The sequence below is a fragment of the Microtus oregoni genome, unplaced genomic scaffold, assembly GCF_018167655.1.
Source record: "Microtus oregoni isolate MIOR12 unplaced genomic scaffold, Mior012 000009F_ref0000495, whole genome shotgun sequence".
Taxonomy (NCBI): Eukaryota; Metazoa; Chordata; class Mammalia; order Rodentia; family Cricetidae; genus Microtus; species Microtus oregoni.
This window is the reverse complement of record NW_024543068.1, coordinates 16,780-38,587: the sequence shown is the minus strand read 5'-3', so window position 1 is coordinate 38,587 and position 21,808 is coordinate 16,780. Positions and strand designations below refer to the sequence as shown.

General features: G+C 46.1%; 1 protein-coding gene across 1 annotated transcript in view; it reads right to left on the bottom strand.

Annotated features, from left to right (window-relative positions):
- LOC121452459 (forkhead box protein N3-like) overlaps positions 1-21,132 on the bottom strand; it is a gene marked incomplete at its 5' end in the record, with an annotated part of 101,751 nt that extends 80,619 nt beyond the window's left edge. The window contains one exon of the mRNA XM_041658634.1: positions 21,068-21,132. Coding sequence (XP_041514568.1) covers positions 21,068-21,132 — 65 coding nt within the window. The remainder of the gene's footprint in view (positions 1-21,067) is intronic.
- Positions 21,133-21,808: the final 676 nt, after the last annotated feature.

The window sequence follows — 21,808 nt, the reverse complement described above, 5'->3', positions numbered from 1 at the left end:
GGAGTCTTTTTGTGTGTGAGTCCACGGGTGTGGGATGGGGGGGTCCATTCCATGTGTGCAGGCCTAAGGTCAAAGTCAGGAACTTACACACACACACACACACACACACACCATACCACACCTTTTGAGACTGGCTCTCTTAGTGAACCTGGAACCTACTGATTTAGCTGGCTGGCCAATGAGCAACCAGGATCCTCCTGTCACCCATTCCTAGCGCTCAGATTACACTGCTGTTCCTGGATTTGTTTTCAGTGTGGAGTACCTCAGTATCCAAACTCGGGCTTCATGTTTGTGGCATTTTTACCAAATGAGTCATCTCCCCATCTTGCCTCCTTCCCAGAGTGGTCTTAAGAAAGGGTCCCATCAAAGCTGCCTTCGTTGTGTGGCCATGCAGCTCCTCATCAACTGCATAAACCTCGCTCCGTGCACTTCTCAAAGTCTGCTGTACAAACAGGATTCTAACTAGACCATTAACGAGACCTACAGGAGCCCCTTGGGACCGGACAGAGGTCAGTCATCTTTGATTTTCAAAACACACCCCAGGCATACCCACTATATTTATTTTCTTATCATCAAGAAAGGGGCCTCTGGGGAAATCAAAGACAGAAGTGACACTATATGGAGTAATTCCTCCATCCTTCTAAAAGCAGTCTCAAGTGGTTCGTTTAAAGGGGGGGAAAAAAAGAGTCCCAAGACACCTAAGGAAACCAGTCCTTCAGAATCCCACGTGGAAGATAAGGTAACTGCTCCCCTAGGCATACGTCTGAGAAGTCCTTAATAAACACACTTCCTCCAGTGTCCTGCCATCGGCTAGGCAAACAGCCTGTCCTTCCTGCACACCACACTGCCTTTTTAAGGACACCTGCTGTCATTTCCAATGGGGAAATAGAGTGTTTCTCGTGGAACAATTGGCATAAAAAGGGCTCTCACATAATGCCCTTCAATCTCCCACAAACGAAAATCAATCAGCTGGCAAGATTGTGTCACCAGAGATCAAAGGGGCGAGTTAGACCTAAACAGGCAGGTGGACCTGACGGGCAGTCCGAAAAATGAGGGAAGCAGGGCAGGAATCAGCCTTCTTAGGTGACCTTGCGGTCTTGTCGCGTTCTACGAGGCCAGGACAAACAGGCTGCGTGGAGAGCTATTTTGGTCACACAGCTGCAAACGTATGATTGATGAAGATGCTTGGCGCCTGGCTCCCAGGAACAGCGAGAAGCAAGCAACTGCTGTACCAGCCATTAAGGAGCAGAACGCCTGGCTATTCGCTCATTCTTCCTCATTCTAACCCTGGGAGGCAGCCACGTCGGCCCTGGTCCTTGTGGCTCTTCCCTAAGCCATACACAGGTTTCCTTTTCCATTCCCTTATCTATGAGAATAAAAGCATCCGCCAGCCCCACTGTGCTCCATCGGTCTCGCACGCAGCTCTCTTCTTGGTAGAGTTTATCTTCATTGATTTCTATTTCTGACCTACTTGGTTGGTACTGGCTCATTCATCATTCAGTGAAAATCTGGCCATAAGACCAGAGGTTGGTATCTGGTCAACAAGAGCCTGAGCAAGTGGGACCCCCTGAGTCTACCCTTCAAAGAGTCAGACCTCAAATAAAGCTGTGCATTTCCACTGTACACGCTGCTCACTTTCACACTGGTCCTTCTGAAGAACAGATTATGCCTGCCTCAGTAGAAACTTAGCTTAGTAGGGCAAAAAGAAAAGAAAAAGAAAAAAACCAAGTGGTTTTGACGGCAAAGGTTTGATCATACCCTCCCCCCCCCCAAATTAGTTTATTTTTGAGAAACAAATATTTGAAAACTGAAGCCCTTGGTAGCCACCCATCTTGTATGTAGTGTTCTTCAATTCCCGGAGGGAAGGCAGGTGAAGATGCTCTCTGTCAGTTACTGCCACGGGCCACACCCATCCATTGCTAGGGGATGTGACCGTGACCATAGTGCCTAGGATGCAGAGTCCAGGGGACACTGCCAGTTTGGTGGATGCAGTGTGATGAATGAAGATGCAGGGGATGGATGTTTTCACTGTTTACTTGTTTTACTCTTTGCAGGAGACAGAGATAAAGGAAACTGATTTTAAACCATTAAGAGTCTCAAAGACAGTAGAAGAAACTACTCTCAGAAATTTTGACTTGAAGCTCACTACTGAAGAATTCTCCTTTGAAGAAATTGCTTAAGAACAAACCATCTCCCTACCAATCTGTGTATACTCTGATGTTCCTGGAAGACACCAGGGGAAGGTGTTTCTCTCAGTCCTTGCAGGGCTTCCCTAACAGGTGAAGCATCGTCAAGCGGTCTGAAATACGATGGCTAGCTTTGGCTTGAGGTCCTGGTGTGAGCTGTCTAGCTCTCCACTAATATTATATAAAACAGAGGTCTGGGGGGCTGGAGAGATGGCTCAGAGGTTAAGAGCATCACCTGCTCTTCCAAAGGTCCTGAGTTCAATACCCAGCAACCACATGGTGGCTCACAACCATCTGTAATTAGGTCTGGTGCCCTCTTCTGGTCTGCAGACACACACACAGACAGAATATTGTATACATAATAAATAAATAAATATTAAAAAAAAAAAAACAGAGGTCTGTCAGAACACACCTGTGGAAAGCCCAGAGTGCGTGCAATTGTCCCCAACCTCAGACACTGAACCCAACAGTGCGGGGGAGCATTCATGCTTGTCCTTCTCATCTGGAGAAGTGAAAAAGCCATCATGAAGAATGAAATCAAGATTGTTCTCCCATGTACCACCAAAATCGGTAACATCTCACAACATGAATATAACATATGCATGGGCATGCATATGAGCATGCACACACACACATACACACACGAGTTAAAGATCATCACAGATTCCCTGTAGGCCATTGCATGGAGAGGCAGCAAGATGGGGGTAGCTGTGTTTCCATGGCCTTGCTGTTGGTTGACAAGGAGAACTACGTGAGTCTTGGTCCCCAGCTGCCTTGGGCCTCCAGAACAGAGAACAATTATTTGTGTTCTTTGCCATTTCTGTCCTTTGGGAAGTTTCAGGAGACAGGAAGAGAAGAGAAAGCGTGGTTCACAATGCAGTGCTAAGTTCGTGGTTTCTTCTGGAAACAGGCAGGGATAATGACGGTAGCAGTCACAACACTGCCAGGAGCACGGCCTGACATTCAGGGCAAGAGTCATCACCAGCAGATCCTGGGATAAAGGCAGGGCCCTGAAAGCCTTGAAAACACTTGACTAAATCCTACTTTTTACAATGCAAGCAACTTTCATCAACTTTTCATAACCAAGTAATAATTTCAAGATCAATGCAACACACTTCATTTCAGCCATCTCATTCCCATGACACTTTTTCCAGCTACACAATCTCATTTTCTAAAAACTCCGTGAGAGGGGTGAAGGGTAGGAAGCATCCCCGAGGGGAATGAACCCCCTCGTCACTGTAACCCCACTCTCCCACCCTCGCACACACTCGGGTAACCTATGCACCACTAACTCTGCAGCTGAGTACTTCATGGGGTGGCCACCATGTAGTTTAGCTGGGAGAGGGGTGTGTGTTCCTCGCTGCCTGAAGCAGCGGTCCCCTGTGTGTCTGTACAGATGAATCAGCTCCAGATTCCATGACCCTCTGGGCAGACTCAGGTGGATAATGCCGGGGCTATTAATGAAGTGGCCATGGCTCTGCATAGGACCGGTACAGGAACTTCCTACCAAACCACACACACAAACCCTTTCACTTATTTGATGCACAGAGTTGCCTCCAGTCACCATCCCACCCTCTCTGCAGCAAGAGGACAAATGTCTCTCAGGTCTTAGAGCAAGGCACCTCTTTTGTCTCTTTTTAGCATCAAGTCAGTTTTAATCGTCTCAGCAGTTAAACTATATAAATGGTGACGTTCTTTTGTTGGCCCAGCTATAAGTAGGCTGGAGCTCAATCTGTGACTGAGTGCCCTTGATGGGTAATCTTGATTTTCAACTTGATGGGATTTAGAGTCTCCGTGGAATCATACCTGATATCTGTTAGGAGTCTCTACGGTGGGTTAATTAAACTGGGAAGACCCATCTTAAACCTAAGTGGCACCACTCCATGGGTTGAACTCCTAAACTATATTAAAAAAAAAAAAAAAGGCAAGCTGACTGGGATGTTATGTGACAGCTGCCTCAGGCTCCTGCACCGTGCCGTCCTCACCTTGACAGACTGTACCCTCGAACAGTGAGCTGAAATAAACCCTGCCCATCCTTGAATTGCTAAGCCAGGTATTTGTTGTAGCCGAAGGACATAACCAACACACCAGCATGTCTTTTGAACCAATACATGGAACTTACGTACCAATCTTACATATTCATGCTACCCCCATGCCATCTTAGTTTCTTGCTTCCTCTCTCCCTTCTTTATGGTTTCTATGTTTCCTTTGTGAAAAACCTCTAGGCATTTTTTGTAAGCTTCTGCAAATACTATTGGGAGCATGGTGAGATGCGTTAGACAAATTAATAAATCGGGGCATCAACATGCAGCCCTCTGCAGCAATGGCTGCCAAGCAGATGGTAAGAAGTGCCAAAGTCGAGGCAAGGGCTCTGAGAAACTTTTCCACTTTGGGGTCAGCTCTCCACCAAAAACATTTTCTTCCGGCTCCAATTGTCATGGAACATCTGGAAGCCTGTGTGACCTGCATGTTAAGTACGTTTTAAGTAAACATAAAAACAGCCTCATAAATTCCGAGTCAGGAGTGACAGTCAATTCTGCATCTACTTGCAACTCAGTCCAGCAGACCCACACCCACACACCAAACTTTTTTTTCTTCTATTTATTTCTTTAAAGACTTATTATGTACACAGTGGTATGATGTGAGGTGTCCTTCTGTATATATGTCTTGCTTTTATTGGTTGATGAATAAAGCTGTTCGGGCCAATGGCTTAGTAGAGGAAAGCCAGATAAAAATCTGAACAGAGATAAATAGAGAGAGTAGGTGGAGTTAGGGAGATGCCATGTAGCTGCTGAAGGAGGAAGATGCCAGATCCTTACTAGCAGGCCACAGCCTCATGGTGATACATATATTAATATAAATGGTTAATTTAAGATGTAAGAGTTAGTTAATAAGAAGCCTGAACTAATAGGCCAAACAGTATTATAATTAATATAGTTTCTGTGTTATTATTCGTGTCTGGGCAGTCAGCAAACAAACGAGCAGTCTCTGCTTATAGTGGGATACAGTGTTCTGTCTGCATGTATGCCTGCAGGCAGAAGACAGCACCCGATCTCATTATGGATGGTTGTGAGTCACCATGTGGTTGCTGGGAATTGAACTCAGGGCCTCTAGGAGAGCAGCCAGTGTTCTTCATCTCTGAGCCATCTCTCTAGCCCCACTGAACTTCTTAAATGGTATTGCTTTTGGCAATTTCTTAGGCTGCTCTTCAGACCTCATATACAGAAGTAACCAGAGGCTGGAAGCCTGCAGTCTGATGCAACAGACAACATACCTGGATCACAATTTCCATTGTTTAAATGGACATGAATTAAATACTCCTTACCTGAAAATGTAGGGACCACAAAGGGTCATGACTGCATGTTTTTCAGATTTGAGAATTTGTGCATATACATAGTGAGACACCTACTGTAGTGATAGAATCCATGAACAGCAAATTCATTAATGTGTCACTTACATTGTCTACATATGACCTGCAGAAAATATTTTCTGTAAGAAACAAAGAGTCAACACATAATTCTCGCTAATGAAGTCCTGCAAGTTTGAATTTCAGATCTAGAGTTTTCTGATTATGGTTGGCATAAAATTGTTGACAGTCTTGGATATTTCAAACGGCATAAACAGTATGACAAAATCCCCCCATCCCGCCCAGTTTAAGCTGCACAAACTATCCAAATGTAATCATAGTGTTTGTTACCTGCTGTGGGCATGCTTTCAAGGTGGACCTACTCTCCACTCGGGCTCTGGTCACTGGGCAGTCTGGGCAGCAGGACACATACTCTATGCAGATGGTGACCAGCACAGGGCTCTCTCCCCCTCCTAGCACTAAATAAGCCATCTGATTTGGGGCTCGTGGCTAGCATATCTTGGTACAGCAAGCTTTGATCTTGCCTCAATATGTACAAACAGAATGGTCTGCTGGTGACAAGGAGAAAACCCGTACACAATGTCAAAGATGGTTTCAGCAGGTCAAGAAAATTAGTCACAAGCTTCTTAATGATGGGGACATGTTCTGAGAGACATCTTCTTTCAGATGAGTGAGTCACTGTGTGAACACTGAGTGTGCACTGACATACTGACTCACATACTGAAGTTTGTCCTCTCCCTCTTGGATTCCTGGTGTAATCTGATACAACAAACATAAAATGCACAAGGCAGCTGGCATGGAACATGGCATGTTGCTTTATATTACAAGGTCTATGTTGTAAATTAATGACCAAGTCAAGTGTGTGTTACATGTCTGTAATCCCAAATATCCAGCAGACTAAAGCAAGTGAGGTTAGCCTGGGTTAAGGGGTAAGACACTGTTTTAAAATAACTCTAGGCTACATACAAAACAACAACTCAAAGTTACAAAACAAAACAAAATTAAAAAAAAAAACCCGAAAGAAGAGAACACCAGAGGTAGGACCACAAATACAGCAAGATAAACCCTCTGATATAATTGTTATAATACAGAGCTAGGGATTGTCCTCTCCTTGTGCATATTTCTAAGTATCCCAGAAGAGAAGTGTAGAGTTTGAATGTAATTGGTCCCCATAAGCCTATAGGGAGTGGCACTATTAGGAGGTGTGGCGTTGTAGGAGTACTCATGGCCTTGTTGGAGGAAGTGTGTCTCTGTAGAGGTAGGCTTTGAGGTTTCCTACACTCAAGCTACACCCAATGATACAGTTCACTTCCTATTGCCTGCTGATCAAATGGTGGTACACACCTTTAATCCCAGCATGGTCAGAGGCCACTGGGTCCGCTGTGAGTTCAAGGTCAGCCTGGTCAACAGAGCAAGTTTTAAGACAGCCAGGGCTACATATAGTGAAACCTTGTCTCAAAAAAATAAAAATAAATATAAAGACGTAGAACTCTCAGCATTTTCTCCAGCACCATGCCTGCCTGTATGCCACTGTGTTCCACTATGATAATAATGAACTAAATCAATGAAACTGTAAGCCGCCACAATTAAATCTTTTCCTTTGTAAGAGTTACCATGGTCATGGTATCTCCTCACAGCAATAGAAGCCCTAACTAAGACAAGAAAGGAAGATGGCTCCATTGAGAAAGGAAGGAAGAAAAGGAGGGCTGGGTTGTCTTGGGGAGAAACTGCCTTGGCAGACAAGGTCTGATACCTGCTCCAGTTTTCTTGCTTGTCCACTGAGGGTGCAGATGGCCAGGGGCTTGAAGGCTCTCCTTACTCAGAGACTGTGATTAGCCAATGCCTGAACTCATGCATCACACACACACACACACACACACACACACGAAGCCAGGGTAACATGTGGTATATTACCATCAGAACCATTATCCCATATGTATCAGAAATGTTTTTTAAATGAGCTTGGTACAGGAAAGCCAATGCTTCTGGTTAGATCCGAACCCTAAACACACAGAGAGAGCTGGCTAAGGAGGAAGAGTAGATCTCGAGCGCCCAACTCTAACAGATGGTAAAGCTGTTCGTTCTTCTGGGAAAGCAAGGGAAACACATCTCTGAATAAGATAGTTTCAAAATCTATATCCAGGGACACCCAATACTAAATCCACTTCCGCATATAGGCTGAGTTGCATTTACCTGGAAAATTAAAAAAAAATAAATAAAAGGCAAGCTTTCTTTCTATAATTTTCTAGACATATAATGAGCTATCTTGACCATGAACTATGGGTCTAAACAGGAAACTCATTTGTGTTTCTTATACATGTAGCCTAAAGGTAATTTTGAACAATGCCTTCAGTATACTGGATCCAACCACCTAGGAGCGGAGGTGTGGGAGCTTCCACTTGGGGGTGTGCAGAGAAGTACTCAAAAAGTTTCAGATTCTGGAATATTCCCAATTTGGGGGACAGGTAATTATACTGCTTCATGTTTAACCATTTAAGAACAATAGGTTTTTTGCTTTAATTGCAACACACTCTTAAGGAATCTGAAAACTTAAGAGGTAGCATTAACCAAAGGCTGAGATATGGAAGCTCTTGGTTTAATTCAAGATAACAAATGGTCCATTGATCTGACAGGCTTTGCTGAGTACCCACATCTCTTTGAGAAAACCTGCAAAGAAAGGATGCTCTTTCTCCTGACAGCCTCCAAGGGTGCGAGCGTGATCAGCCCTACCTTTGGCTGAAGACGACATCAGTTATCCTGTATGGCGCTGCAAATTAGAAGTCCCAGTGACTCAAGCCTGTGTGTTTTCAAAATCCCGGAAGCTTACAAGCACTATGTTTTCTTCAGTAGCAGAATGCCTGGTGTGTTTTGAATAGTAATTTCTAAACCAATTACTTTGCCAACCATGACCCATCAAGATGGGTAGGTAACTGCTTCTGTCTACATAGATCGTGGGATGTGCTTTGGCACAGACATTTCCAAAGTTTCTGCTATAAACTTTTCTCTTTGTCTCTGCCAAAATTAATTTTATAATCATATAAGTTCATCTTAACCTACATTTGTGAATGAACTTTCTGGTTATGAAATTAAAAAAAAAACACTACCGGGGGGAGAGACTGACATTCTTGTAATCTTTGTCAGCTCAGCGGGCCTGTTCAAGATGGAATCTAAATATCACACTAATGATATCAATACAAGCAAGTTCAGAGGGCCTACCTAAAACACGCTTGAATTGTCAAAGACATTCCTGTGAGTCTGTGTTCCTCCCAGCTCTAAATTAACATTGATTCAACAAAATCTTTGTGAGACCTATTTTTTAATCATGGGAGAATTCTGAGGTTCACTCCTTGTGTGTAATAGAAAACCGAAATCAAATAAGTGTAATGAAATGGATGCTGCTATTCATTGCTGAACATTTCTCTTTGATGCAGCGTACACAAAGCCTGGTCTGCATAAGGATCCCCTGAAGCAGCATACACTCAGCAAGGACCATACATGGAGCTCAGGGAGACTGCCCCAAGTACTCAGAAGGCTGCCAGCACCTGGGGAACCCATCTTCTGTCTCTCCAGACATAACCTTGCACTCCAGAACTAATCAAATCCTGGCCTGTCTTTCTACACCATCCCTGGCTGTGGTCAACACCAAGCCGAAACAATCAGATGAAAACTGGTGGGCTCACAAGCCAAGGGGTCCCCATGAGCGTCCACACAGACAACTGGCCCTGTGTGCTATGTACAACTGCAGCAAACAAGGGCCATTGAAACCACGAGGAGACCAGTGCTCAACAACTCAAACAGAAGGAGTTTCCCTCAGCAGGATGCACACAGGTATGGACTTAAGCCTAAAAAACGTCAATCAAACACTTCTCTTCCCTCCCCTCCTGAGAATGGTACAACGACGCCCATCAATGATGATGGGTTAGTTTTCTATTACTGCAATTAAAAGCCTCGGCCAGGGTATTATAGAAGGAAGGGGTTATTTGGGCTTATAGTTCTAATTAGAGTCCATCACCACCATGGTAAGGAAGCAGGCAGGCATGGCGGCTGGAGCAGAAGCATGAAGCAGAGTGTGAACTCAAAAGAGAGTGCATCTTTAAACTTTCAGAGCCTGCCTCCAATGACACACCTCCTCCATCAAAGTCGCACCTCCTAAATCTCCCCAAACAGGGCCACCAGCTGGGGACCAAATATTCAAAGGTCCATGGAGGGCGGCATCTCACAAAAAGCCCACAACAGATGATGGTAAGAGTTTATTTGGTCACTGTGTAGAAGGTGACACAGAACTACGATCCTTAGAGTCTGCTATAGAGCCTACCTAAGTTAGTGGGTTTCTAAATAACCGCCTGAGTTCACACTGCACACCAGAGTCTTTGTGTTAACGAGCACGTTTTAAAACTGAATTGCAAGGTCTGGGTTGAGATGGGCCGTCTTGCATTTGGACTTGCAAACACAAAGACCAGAGTTGCACCTTCAGAACCCATGTAAAGAAAGCTAGGAGGACATAATGTGCTTATAATGTCAGCTGTCAGGAGGCAGAGCCCTGGAGTTCACTGAGCAGCCGGCCATGCTAGCCTACTAGGTGACTTAGGCCAGTGACAGACCTTGTCTCAAAACAAGGGAGATGGTATCTGAGGACCAATACCCCTGGCCTTTATAAGCATGTGCACAGACGTGCACCTGTACACAGTCACTCATGAGTGTGTACACACACATGCACACATGCATGCACATAAAAATGGGGAGATATATGGCTTGGTAGCAGGGGGAGTCTTTCCACTTGCAAGTAAGTCTGGGTCAGTTTCTGAGAAAGGAGAAAGTAACTGCCCATTACAGCAACACAGATATTTTGAGAAACACAGCCATGGGCACACAAAGGTCAGGTTACACATGCAAGCAAACCCAGCTAGTCAGCAGAAGGTCCAAGGCCAGCATGTAGATCTACCAAGGCTCCTCCCGCTTTGTCCCCTTCATGATAATTGCAGTTATTTATGAGAATACAGAACCATCAAGGTCATATAGTGTCGGTCAGGCTAAGATAATTTCCCAGAGGCCCAGAACTTGGAAAAGGACATTTACTCTCCCTCCCAAGGTGTGTGTGTGTGTGTGTGTGTGTGTGTGTGAGAGAGAGAGAGAGAGAGAGGGGGGGGGAAGGGGAGGGGGAGAGAGAGAGAGAGAGAGAGAGAGAGAGAGAGAGAGAGAGAGAGATCTGGACACATTCTCCGCTTCCTGGTAAAAGGGAGAAGAGGGCTAGAATTCAGCTGTCCATTGCTGAGGATTAATATTAAATGGGAAGCTTGAGATCTTCTCAAAACTCCCTTTAGCATTGAATTTTATTCTTAGACTTCCAATCTTACAGAACAAGGTAAGTGGACAGCTGGTGGCTGTATTAACTATTCAAATGCCGCAGATGTCATGATGCAAGCAGGAACTCAGCTGCACAAAGATCTGGACACCGGAAGTCTAAGTGCAAGGGGCTGGCAGGTTTGGTTTTTCCAGAGGCCTCTCCTTGGCTTGCAGGTAGGCAACGTCCTCTTTTGCAGCACAGGACGGCCCTGCTGTCTCTCTCTCTTTTTATAAAGACACCAGTCCTACTGGACGGTCTTCACCTTTACTCTCACTGAACTTCAATCACCTCTTTAAAGGCTCTATACCCAAATGCAGACCCCACTGGGGGTGGGGCTTCAACATGAACGGAGGTGGGGTTCCTACAGTTCTCTCTCTCTCTTCTCTCTCTCTCTCTCCCCCTCCCCCACCCCTACACACACGCATATGTTACACAAATACTTGTGATTTCTTTTCTAATCAATGTTCCCTGGGAGGTACGAGGGACAGAGCTAAGAAACCCTTCAGCCTTGAATAGATTATCGTCCAGCTGGAGAAAGATATGAGAGGACAAGAGGCCTTTTGTGGGTTTTGAAGAAGAAGGGAATGATCAGGCAAGTCTTGGCTGAGGTTGGCGCCTCCACATCTCCTAAATCCACCCTCCCAAAGAGCAGGGCATGAGGTGCAGGCTGAGTTCAGGGTGCACATTTCAATCACAACAGCACTTCAGGTTTCCAAACAAAATGAATCTTTTGATGGCTGAAATGGTAAAAATCCGGCACTTAGCCAATTTCACAAAGTAAAGAAGTCCCTACCAAACTCTAGGACCGCAACACCATGTGTGTGCATGCAAGTGTGCGTGTATGCGTACGTGTGTGTCTTGGAAAGCAAAAACAAAAAACATGAACTAGGAGGGAAAACATTGCTGGCCTTTTTAAAGATAGCTGTCGTTACTCCTCATAGGGAGGGAGTCAAGGAGAGCAGACAGCAGCATGATCCCGGAAGGGAACAAGGGCATGGTGAGTGGTTTGGTCCCAGGAGCAGAGAGGGGTGGACAGGCAATTCATGTGGGGCGCAGACACACGGCGGGGAACACAATGACAACTGCTGCATGGAGTGGCCACAAAGGCTGCCAGGGCCACCCGACCTGAACTGCGGTGCTCACTGGGACTTGAAGAAGGAAAGGACAGTTGGACCACAAGGATGTGGGCAGAGACTTTCAGAGAGACCAAGCAGCAGGTGGGGGTGAGGTGCCCCTGGGGTCAGGAGGATGAGAAGAATGGAGCTGCAGATAAAAAAAAAGGGGGGGGGGCTTTGGGCTTCCCAATCTATTTAGGGAAAAAAGTCACACTTGAAATCAGTATAATTTGAAAAGTAACTGAGTAATGAAAATCCAGTTCAGAACCAAAGGCATTGCCCCTCAATCTCACTTGCTAGTTCCCAACTTAATTCTTAAATTAAGACTCCTCTAATGAGACTTGAAAGTGTGCTCAGTGAATTCAGATGGCAAGAAGGGGAAGAAGAGATGCTAAATGAGAAAATGGGTTCCATCTCACGTGCCTGTCTGCTGAGGGTTGCAGCCGGGGAAGGGGGTGGCTGTAGCTCTCGCTTACAAATGCCCATCTAACCACAAATGGCATTTGACGGACATGAATGAACTCGGACGAGAACAGGGTCTGCCAAAAATACCTTTTAAGTTGTAGACTTGAACTTGGCAATCATTCAAAAGACACACACACACACACACACACACACACACAAGCATAACTACATCGGCATATACCTGTAGCTACGTATTCAGTTATACACATACACAACAAGTTTTGCCCAAATACCTCATTTGGGCTTGTTTCTCTCCATCTGTGAGAGCAGGTGGACAGTACCTAAAGCAATGAGTATGCAAGCCAGTGGCTCTGTGGCTCTAGCCCGGTATGTGGGTATTAGAGATCATTAAAATGACAAAGGTCCTGGCATTGCTGGCTTAAACTGTCCTCCTGGAAAGCTCCCCTGGTACCCTAGGTGATGATCAAAACACTAAGGGCCCCCTTCCTACGACGACAACCATGAGAGAAGCTGAAGCTGCATGACACACAGAAGCCATCAATGACATATATGCATTAGTTGAACTGATACTGATTTAGAGGCGTCTGATTGGTCAGGACCTTTGGTTGAACACAAGAAAAGTTCACTTTGTGCTGGTCTAGGTAAAACCGAGGCTTAACTCGTCCACACAGGGAGGGCAGGTCCATTTCTCTAATTCTGGTAGGTTCTAAACTGGAGTGCAGGAGGCCAGGATAGTTTGCGAGTGGTACCAGCAAATCCTATAGAGATTCAGAAACCAAGAAAAAAGGCATAGTGGAGAAGCCGGGCCTGGAGTGGGCCACGTGGCCACCTTTGACCTGTCATCATGGCCAGGGAGTGTCCAAAAAAAAACTGGTGTAGGCCATAGAAGCACACAGTGGCCCCACAGGAGGAGAAACAGGCCCCGGTCTGATTACTGGTAGGCAGTACATCTGTGAGTCAGCTGACATGGACCACAACAGGAACACAACTCCATGACCAATTCGTTCCCCTACTGTGCGAAACCCGAGGCTGAGTGCAGGGTTTGAGGATAACATGGTCTCTGCATAGGTCTCACACTTCTGGTCTTTATTAAGACCGTGTCACAATCTTGCTCAGTATGATTAAGATGCTGACTACAGTCTCTTGTGGCAAATGTCACCACAGCAGAGACATGCACCTCTTAATTCATGCCTGTAATTGGCGTCCAATTAGCAGAATCAGATTACCTGAGCACACCCCATAAAGACTCATAGTTTGAACTAGGCACAACGGCACACAGCGGGAACTCCAGGGCTTGAGAGGCTCAGAAGTTTCAGTCCTGCCTTGGCTACATAAGCAGTCCAAACCCCCTAAAACAAACAATCCACAGGCCAAGAAGAACAGTAACTGTTGAGGAGGGGCCCATTCTGCTGGGACCTGGTCTTCAGGGATGGCCTAAGTTCCTTACCACCACACACACTGGCTGGATGCCATCACCCATCGATCCTCATCCCTGCAAATTTTGGGATCTGGTTATATTCTGGCATAACCAGGAGACTACGTGGAAGAACAAGACATATGCATCACAGGCAACTCCAGCCCAGCCCAGCGAGCTTCCCTCTGTCACATTTCCGCAGGATCACAGTCTTTCAAATACAGCAAGAATGCCGTGAGATGTCCTCAGGAAGGAGAACCTGAGTCTTTCCCTGCCTCCATGCACCAGAGGCTGAAAAAAATGGTCTTAAACAGCCGTAAAGGAGCTACCGCTCCGGGGGAGAGGTCTTGTTGCTGCTGCTATTTATTTGTTGTAGCTAGAGGGGGAAGGCACTGGCCACCTTACAAAACTGCAGGACTCTGCACAGATGTCATCCTGAACAGAATGAATTCTCGGTGCGCACACATACTGCCTTGTAATCCTCACCAATTTCACAAAGTTGGGACTCTTGCTTTTTAGACTGGGCCGGAAGAGGAGGTGCACATCAGGCAGGTGAGCAGCTTGAGGGTCGTGGCTGGGGGTTGGCCTTGGCTAATTCCAAGGTACCACTTCACCCTCTGCAGTGAGGCCAGGAGCGTGGGCACCTACCTGGGCTGCAAAAGAGCCTTTATTCCAGAATAAATAAATAAAGGGACCAGCGAAGATCAAAATGGACTAACAGACTCTTCGAAAAATGGAACTTCCTTGTGTTTTTTTACTGAGTGTAAAAGCATGCTCTAAAGCATACACAAAAAACTAGAGGTGCCACTGAGCACCCCTTTAACTCCACCTCTAAGCAGAACAGCCACAACTGTTACTGCTTCTCCAGAAAAATCTTTACTCACTACAGAACAAAAGACAAACAATGCCAAGAAACAAAGGGCTTCCTCCTCCAAAACCAAAGTCTATCCAGGGCCAAAGAGGACAGAAGGCAGCGAGCACTGGAGGGCAAATGTAGAGAGGGGCCGCCCCCTTTCTGTTGGAGTGGAGATTTTTTAATGGGTGTGCCTGGGGGCAAGAAGCAGATTTATTCGAGAGGTGAATTCCTCCTTTGCACTGTGAACTAAAGAGTCAGCCTGTGAACGAGATGAAAGACATCAGTAAGCCCAGGGCTGGGAAAGTGATGGGGGCAGAGGACCAGACAAAACCTGAGATGTAGACCCTTGAATGAGAGAACTCAGTGCCTTGGACCAACTGGTCCCCAAATCCTCCTGGGTGCAGAAGGAGATGCTGGCGAGGCTGGCGCTCAGCATGGAAATGCAGTAGAGTGTCTGGAGTTCATTGTAAGAATGTTTCTCCTTGAGGATGGAGAGAGTGAACCCCTGGGAGACACAGGCAACAGGCAGGTGGCTCTATCAGTAAGGACAACGGCCTAGGAAGGGATTAATGCTGTTCTTGAAGAGTGAGTTCACAGGAGAGAAAGCTGCCAAGGGTGAACACGACAAGTCCCTCAGGGGTGGTAGATTTATTCGAGATTTATACATTTATACGGTGGTAGAGAGGTGGCTTGGTTGTTAAGAGCACTGGCAGCTCTTACAAGTGACCTGGGTTTGATCCCAGCACAAACAGGGTGGCTCACAACCATTTGTAACTCCAGTTACAGGGGATGCCCTCTTTTGGCCTCTGTGGGCACTGCACATATGTGGTACACATATACCCATGCAGGTAAAACACCCATATACCTAAAATTGAAAATGTCTTTTTCTGGTTTTTATTTCTCCACATGACCCTTTCTTGTAGTAATAAGAGCGGCGGCGGGGCTGCGTCCCCAACACCCCAGCCGCCTGCTACCTTATGGCCGAAATAACAACACACAAACTATATTCATTTAAACACTGCTTGGCCCTTTAGCTCTAGCCCTTACTGGCTAATTCTGATATCCCGATCAACCCATCTCTAATAATCTGTGAGAACCGGTCTTACCTGGAAGATTCTAGCCTAGTCCATCCTGGGTCGGAGCTTCATGCGTCTGCCTGGGAGTTGGGAGCATGGCATCTCCCTGAGGCGTCTGCTCCGGAGAGGAGAGATGTGGAGTCTGACCTCACTTCCTCTTCCTCCCAGCGTCCTGTTCTGCCTACTCCTCCCACCTATCTTTCAACCAATAAAATGGGCCAAGGCTTTATTAGCCAATGACCTTCCTCCATCACTTTCTCTGTGTGTTCCTATCACTGTGCCACCACTGTCATGAAGCCCTTGTCAAGGAGGGATCATGAGACTTTGATTGAGGTTGTGAGCGAAATAGCTCTCTGTGTGTGTGTGTGTGTATGTGTGTATATATATACACACACATATATATGTATATATACATATATACACGTGTATATATATGTATATACATATATATGTATATATATATAATCTAGCCTTCCTTGGTTATTCTGCTTTAACAACAGAAATCGGTCTAATATGAAGGTTAAGCTACTTGCTTAGGAAGCCAAGCCAAGACGTCTTTCCAGGTTGTCTGGATCTATACCATACTGCTTCCTGACAAGCTGTGAGAGCTTTGAAATCTGTGCTGTTTGATGACTGACTGTCCACTGTACCCATCTTCTAGGACCCACGAAAGACGTCTGGCCGAGGGAAACACTTCTTCCACAGTTCACTTTAATCTATTGTTTATAGGACAGTGGTTAGGATGGATCAGAGCTGGTCCTCAGGGAGGAAACTGTCCCAGAGGGATGTTCCTGAACCTACAGTGGAGAAAAATGGAGTCTGGGTTTCATCTTGACTAAAACCATGGAATTTACTGAGGACCAGAGCTTGGGGATATGACTCAGAACCTGAGTTTTCTGAGTAAGTCGCCCCTGAGCCTTTTGTGCTATGAGATAAAATCAAATGGGAACTCCCTCATGGATACAGCAGTAAAACACACGGCGGAGCAGCAGCACAGATGAAGGCTGTGGGGCGGGTGGGAAGACATGCACGAAGCCAACACAGAACAGGACAAATTCCAGTGCCCCGCAGATTGTCCTCACGCATGGTTTACCATTGGCACATGCCCTTGTGCACACCCAGACACAGCAGGCATCTGACAGCGAGGGAACCAGTCTCCTCTCCCCATTTGGCTGTTGGGCCTGTGGCAGCTTAATCCTGCTCCGTGCACTGAAAATGCCTCTAAGGACTTCTTTCCATTGCACTAACATCCTGTGGGCTGTCAGTAGCCAAGGGAAAGAAAAACCTGTGGTGTGTGACAGGATTTACTTTGCTTCATTCACTGCATGCTAGGAACACAGAAGTGGTAATAATAATAATAATATTTGATAATAATAATAATAGTAATAGCGACCCACTATTAGATTGAAGAAGGAAGGTGAGGGGAAACCAGAGGAGGCAGGGTATCAGCTATTGATGGGGGAAGTTTGAGAAGGAGTTCTTGTCGGTGCTCACTGGCTTCTTCTCTAGCTAGGCTGAGTGGCTGAGACGGGCCCTGGGCCTCTCCTGGGTAGCTTCAGCCAGACACAAAACTGAAAAGAGAAGCTCACAGATCGAGGTGGGTGTGTGGATGGGTGTGGGAGGCGCTTCTCCAAGGACACGCAGCGCTAAAGCAAGCCAGGGTGATCTCCTGGGTGCAGCTTCTCCCTGAACAAAACTCCGGCAAGTTCAGGGGCTATGAGGCTCAAGACGGGACAAAGGAACAGAAACGGTGGCAGGGAAGGTCAGGCCCAGCTTGTACCAAGTTGTAGCAGAAGGCAAGAAGCTAAAGGGGGTGGAGGGGGATGTGTCTTATGTCCTCTTAGGGCAAACACATCAGAGGCCAGATGAAGGGGCAGACCAGCGTGAGAAATATCCTTAATTACGAAACACAGACTCATGAAAATAATTCAAGCTATGGTGACATTTAAATGAAAGAAACTAAATCTGAGCTTGTAGTGGTTGGGGTGGGGTGGAAAAGGAGAAACCCCAAACAAGAATTTACTCTGCTTATTAAGAAAAAAAGACGTCTCTAAGCTAATTTTCTTTTTTAATTCAAACACATACGAACTGTAACACAGAAACTTAGACACAGGCTCTTGGAGACACCTGCCAGCTGGCCGCTCCTGCAAGCCTCCCAACAAGACCCACTTGTGTTTCTATGTGCCCCAGGTCCCTTGTTAGACAACAGGCTGGTCCCCTCGTGCGGCTCTGCTTGGTGTCTATAGTACAAAAGCTGAAGGGCTCTCCAGTCCGTCGAAACTGCTAAAACACTGAAATCGTTTCTCGCAGCCTAAATGGCATTCAGAATAAACACTGTGAATTGATGAAATGACCAATTATGTGAAGTAGCCCTGCCTGGTGTAATCCAAACCAAATCTTCCCCCATTATCCTCAAACTGGGAGGTGATTCGACAGCCCAGACTGCCTACGCTTTGTGAGCCAAAAGACGGTGCCACACTCGAGGGCCAAGGAAGACCTTGAGCACTTCTGGCTAATTCTTCCTATTAGTTTTATGCTAGAAAATATCAATATACTGTTCAACAGCTCACAAGCCAAGCAACTGCTAAACAACCAAAGGCGGTAGGTTTGCTGCTGGAATTGTGATGTCGCTTTAGGCTCTCACTCCCAAGTATTTCTCGGTAGAGCAGCCTAAGTCCCTCACTTTTTTTTTGTTTTGTTTTGTTTTTCAACTTTATGACAGTGTGAAAACTATATGCCTCGTGGGGAGAACTGTCCTTGAAGAGCAAGGCAAGGTTGTGCACACCTGTAATCCTAGAAGAACAGGAGTTGAAGGTTAGCCTTTACTGTATTGCAAGTTTGAGCTAGCCTGAGCTACATGAGACTACGTTCAAAAAGTAAGAAAAAAAAAGAAACTCTTTCTAGACAAAGGGTTTAGGGCCTTGACTTCTTATGATGCGGGCAGTAATAACTGTGCAGCTGCCACCGGCCACATATTCACAAGGGCAAACCACTGTCACTTCACAGTGACTTGTGTTGGCAAGCACGTACAGCATTAGGTGAATTCCTGTGCTATTTCCTCCTTACAGTAGTTGATTTGAATATGGTCAAGGAGCACCTGCCGGGTGCCACATGTCTAGTACCATGTCCCCATTGTGCTGCCCTTCGGGATTTCCCTCTCTGGGAATGCCACGTCTGTGAATCATACGTACACGCACGCACGTGCGCGCACACACACACACCTCTTTCTGGTTTAGGCCTTGCTGAAATGTCACTTCCCCAAGGAAGTGATGCCCCCTCTTCTACACACTTCCTGCCAAAAAGTGAGCTTCCTCTTCCCCACGTGGCCCAACTGCCTGTCTTCCAGGTCCTGCATCCTGTACCTCACCCACCCTGGCTGCACAGAATCTCTGAGCCTGGATTCCTTCCTGGTCTGATATGGAAAGAAGAGGAAAGATGTGCGCATGGCTGAGAAAGCAGCATTGAGGTCGGGCACGGTTCCAACTCCTTTGCATCCCTGTATCTTTAGGTGTAAAGTTGCTGGCATCAGCAACTTCTGGACAACAAAGATCATTTGGGAAGATTCCCTTAAAGTCTGAAATAACTCTTTTAGGGTACAGGGGTCTCAAGAACTCTAGATGAGAAGGCAAAATGGTAAAAACATCACAGAAACAAAAATGTTAGCACATCACTAAACCCCAAATTTACAAAGATTTTTATGGTTTTCATATACACAATATAGAACACACACATTATATTCATCTGAATGTAGATCCCATGTACATCTGAAACCTGTAGTAGTTTAATTCCCAGTTTATATAGGAATAAGGGCATTTATAAATCATCAAGAGAAAAAAAGGAAGATACATCCACCCATGCAACAGAACCCACCGCACTCTCTCGGGCATTACCGACTCCCTCCATGGTTTTGTGTTATAGATACCAACCAAAAAACCTGATCCCCACAGAGTAATCTTACCTAATGTGGAACAGAACAGACTGAATCCTGCAATAAAAAGCTCCAAGCAAACAAAACCCCAACTCTAAAAATAACCCAAAGGTTAATGATACCCATGCAATTACTATAGCTCTACATGAAAAGGAGAGACACGGGTTACAGCGAACTTCACTCGAGAAAAAAAAACCCAATGGCCCAACCATTGTTCCTAATCTTAGCAATTGTGTGTCAATTCCTTCCCTTTTCTTAGTCATTTAGGGCACCTATGATGGCTACAAAAGTAAAATTTACTCAACTGTATCTGTATTAAGAAAAACACCCCCAAACTCTCCGGATCCTAGTTTCATGTGCTATTGAAAAACCTGAAGCAGTGGCCCATGAAACAAGAACCATATCTCCCACCATTGTTAGAACTACTCCAGAAAAATCAATGGAAGGTGCCTCTTCTTAACCACAGGAGCATCTAACCCCTTCATATACACGGCTCGTTTCAGTGCACCCTTTCACAAGACAGGCTGAACAGCTGGCCAAAGGCATCAAATCCTCCATCCTGCAACGGCACAGCTCTGAAGATCTTGGCACACTCCTGTCTACTCGCTTTCCATGTCTGTGCTTCCCTCTCGTCCACAACTCCTGGATGAGTTGGGGTGGGATAGTCAACAAGGACTGCCTAGTTTACACACAGAGCAGACACCCACAACAGCCATAACCCAAAAGCAACATCTAAAAGAAGCAGGCATACATCATCCATGTTCAACCATCCCTTCTCCAACTCTGACAATGCAAAGCAATTTAACAGCAAAACTGGAGGTGAAAGACAGTTTGGATTCCTTGACAGGATCTAGCACCACATTTGAGGATGGGTTGGAACACAGTCCCCAGTCGATGACACTAGATGACCAACTGTCCTGGAGCATCAGAACAAGCTGCAGCCAACCTTCCAGGTACGCAGGAAATGTTAGGAGATGACATGGAACAAATGTATCTCCATGGTGACAGAAGTGTCAATATACCCAAACCAGCCGGGATCGTCCCAGGTATCAGAAACTCACGAGAGTTTGCGTTTATCAACCCGGTGTGCACTCCTGTCACATCCAACTGTCACTGTTCCAACTCCACCAAAGAAAACAGCCCTGGGACAGAGGCCTGGTTTCAAACTCACAATTCCCAGCCACCGAGACACTTGAGCAGGAAGAACTAAGAAGTGGGCCTTCAGACCCGGGGTACAACAGTCACACACCTCTCCAGAGAGCTGCTACTAACCAGAAGTTAGCGCCCCAACAGGCACCGTGCACAAAGGAGGGAAGGAGATGAGGGAACAGGATGTGCTGCCCCTAGACACCTACCTTGCAGAAGGGCTCCGTTTCTCTTGAAGAAGGTACTGCCTGGCCAGATGGGTGGACCTGATGTGCTGGAAGAGAACACAGATGTATGTGAGGTTTGAGAACTGGGATCCACCCTCACGCCCCGGCAGCCCTTTCCTTGGCAGCCCCTTCTCCAAACTTCACACATGGAGGCCTTGGAACCTTTCCCCAGGCACGCTTTAAAAATAATTAGGTTAAAAACGGGCTTTCTTTCCCCACAGCAAAACCATCTGTGCAAACGTTCTGGTTATCATCTTGGCCAGGGTCACAACTGGCCAATGAGAGAGCATCTACAGGCCACCGGCAAACGCATGTGGTTGGGGATTTGATTTGGTGATATCAGGAAGCACTGATGTTTGTTGGTGTCTGTTTACGAGCCCATGGGTGCTCATGGATGCCCATGGCAAACAAGCCTTGTCCGTGTCTTGTGACTGAGCACGGCTTCTGGCTTCCTAGTTATACATCAGAACTTGCCAGCAATATACCCGCAGTGGCCTTTCTTGCCATCCCCCCTACCAAATTCTCTCCACACAGATGTGACTTTGATCCACTCCTGCCCTCCCTTCTGTTGTTTTGCATCTTGTTTTCAATTTCTTGGCTTAAAATGTTGCACTCCATACCCCATAAAACACTCTGCAGATGCATCACCACCCACATTCTGGTGACAGCAGAGGCAAGAACATGAACGAAATCAATGTATCACTAAGGCGCTCACTGTATTTC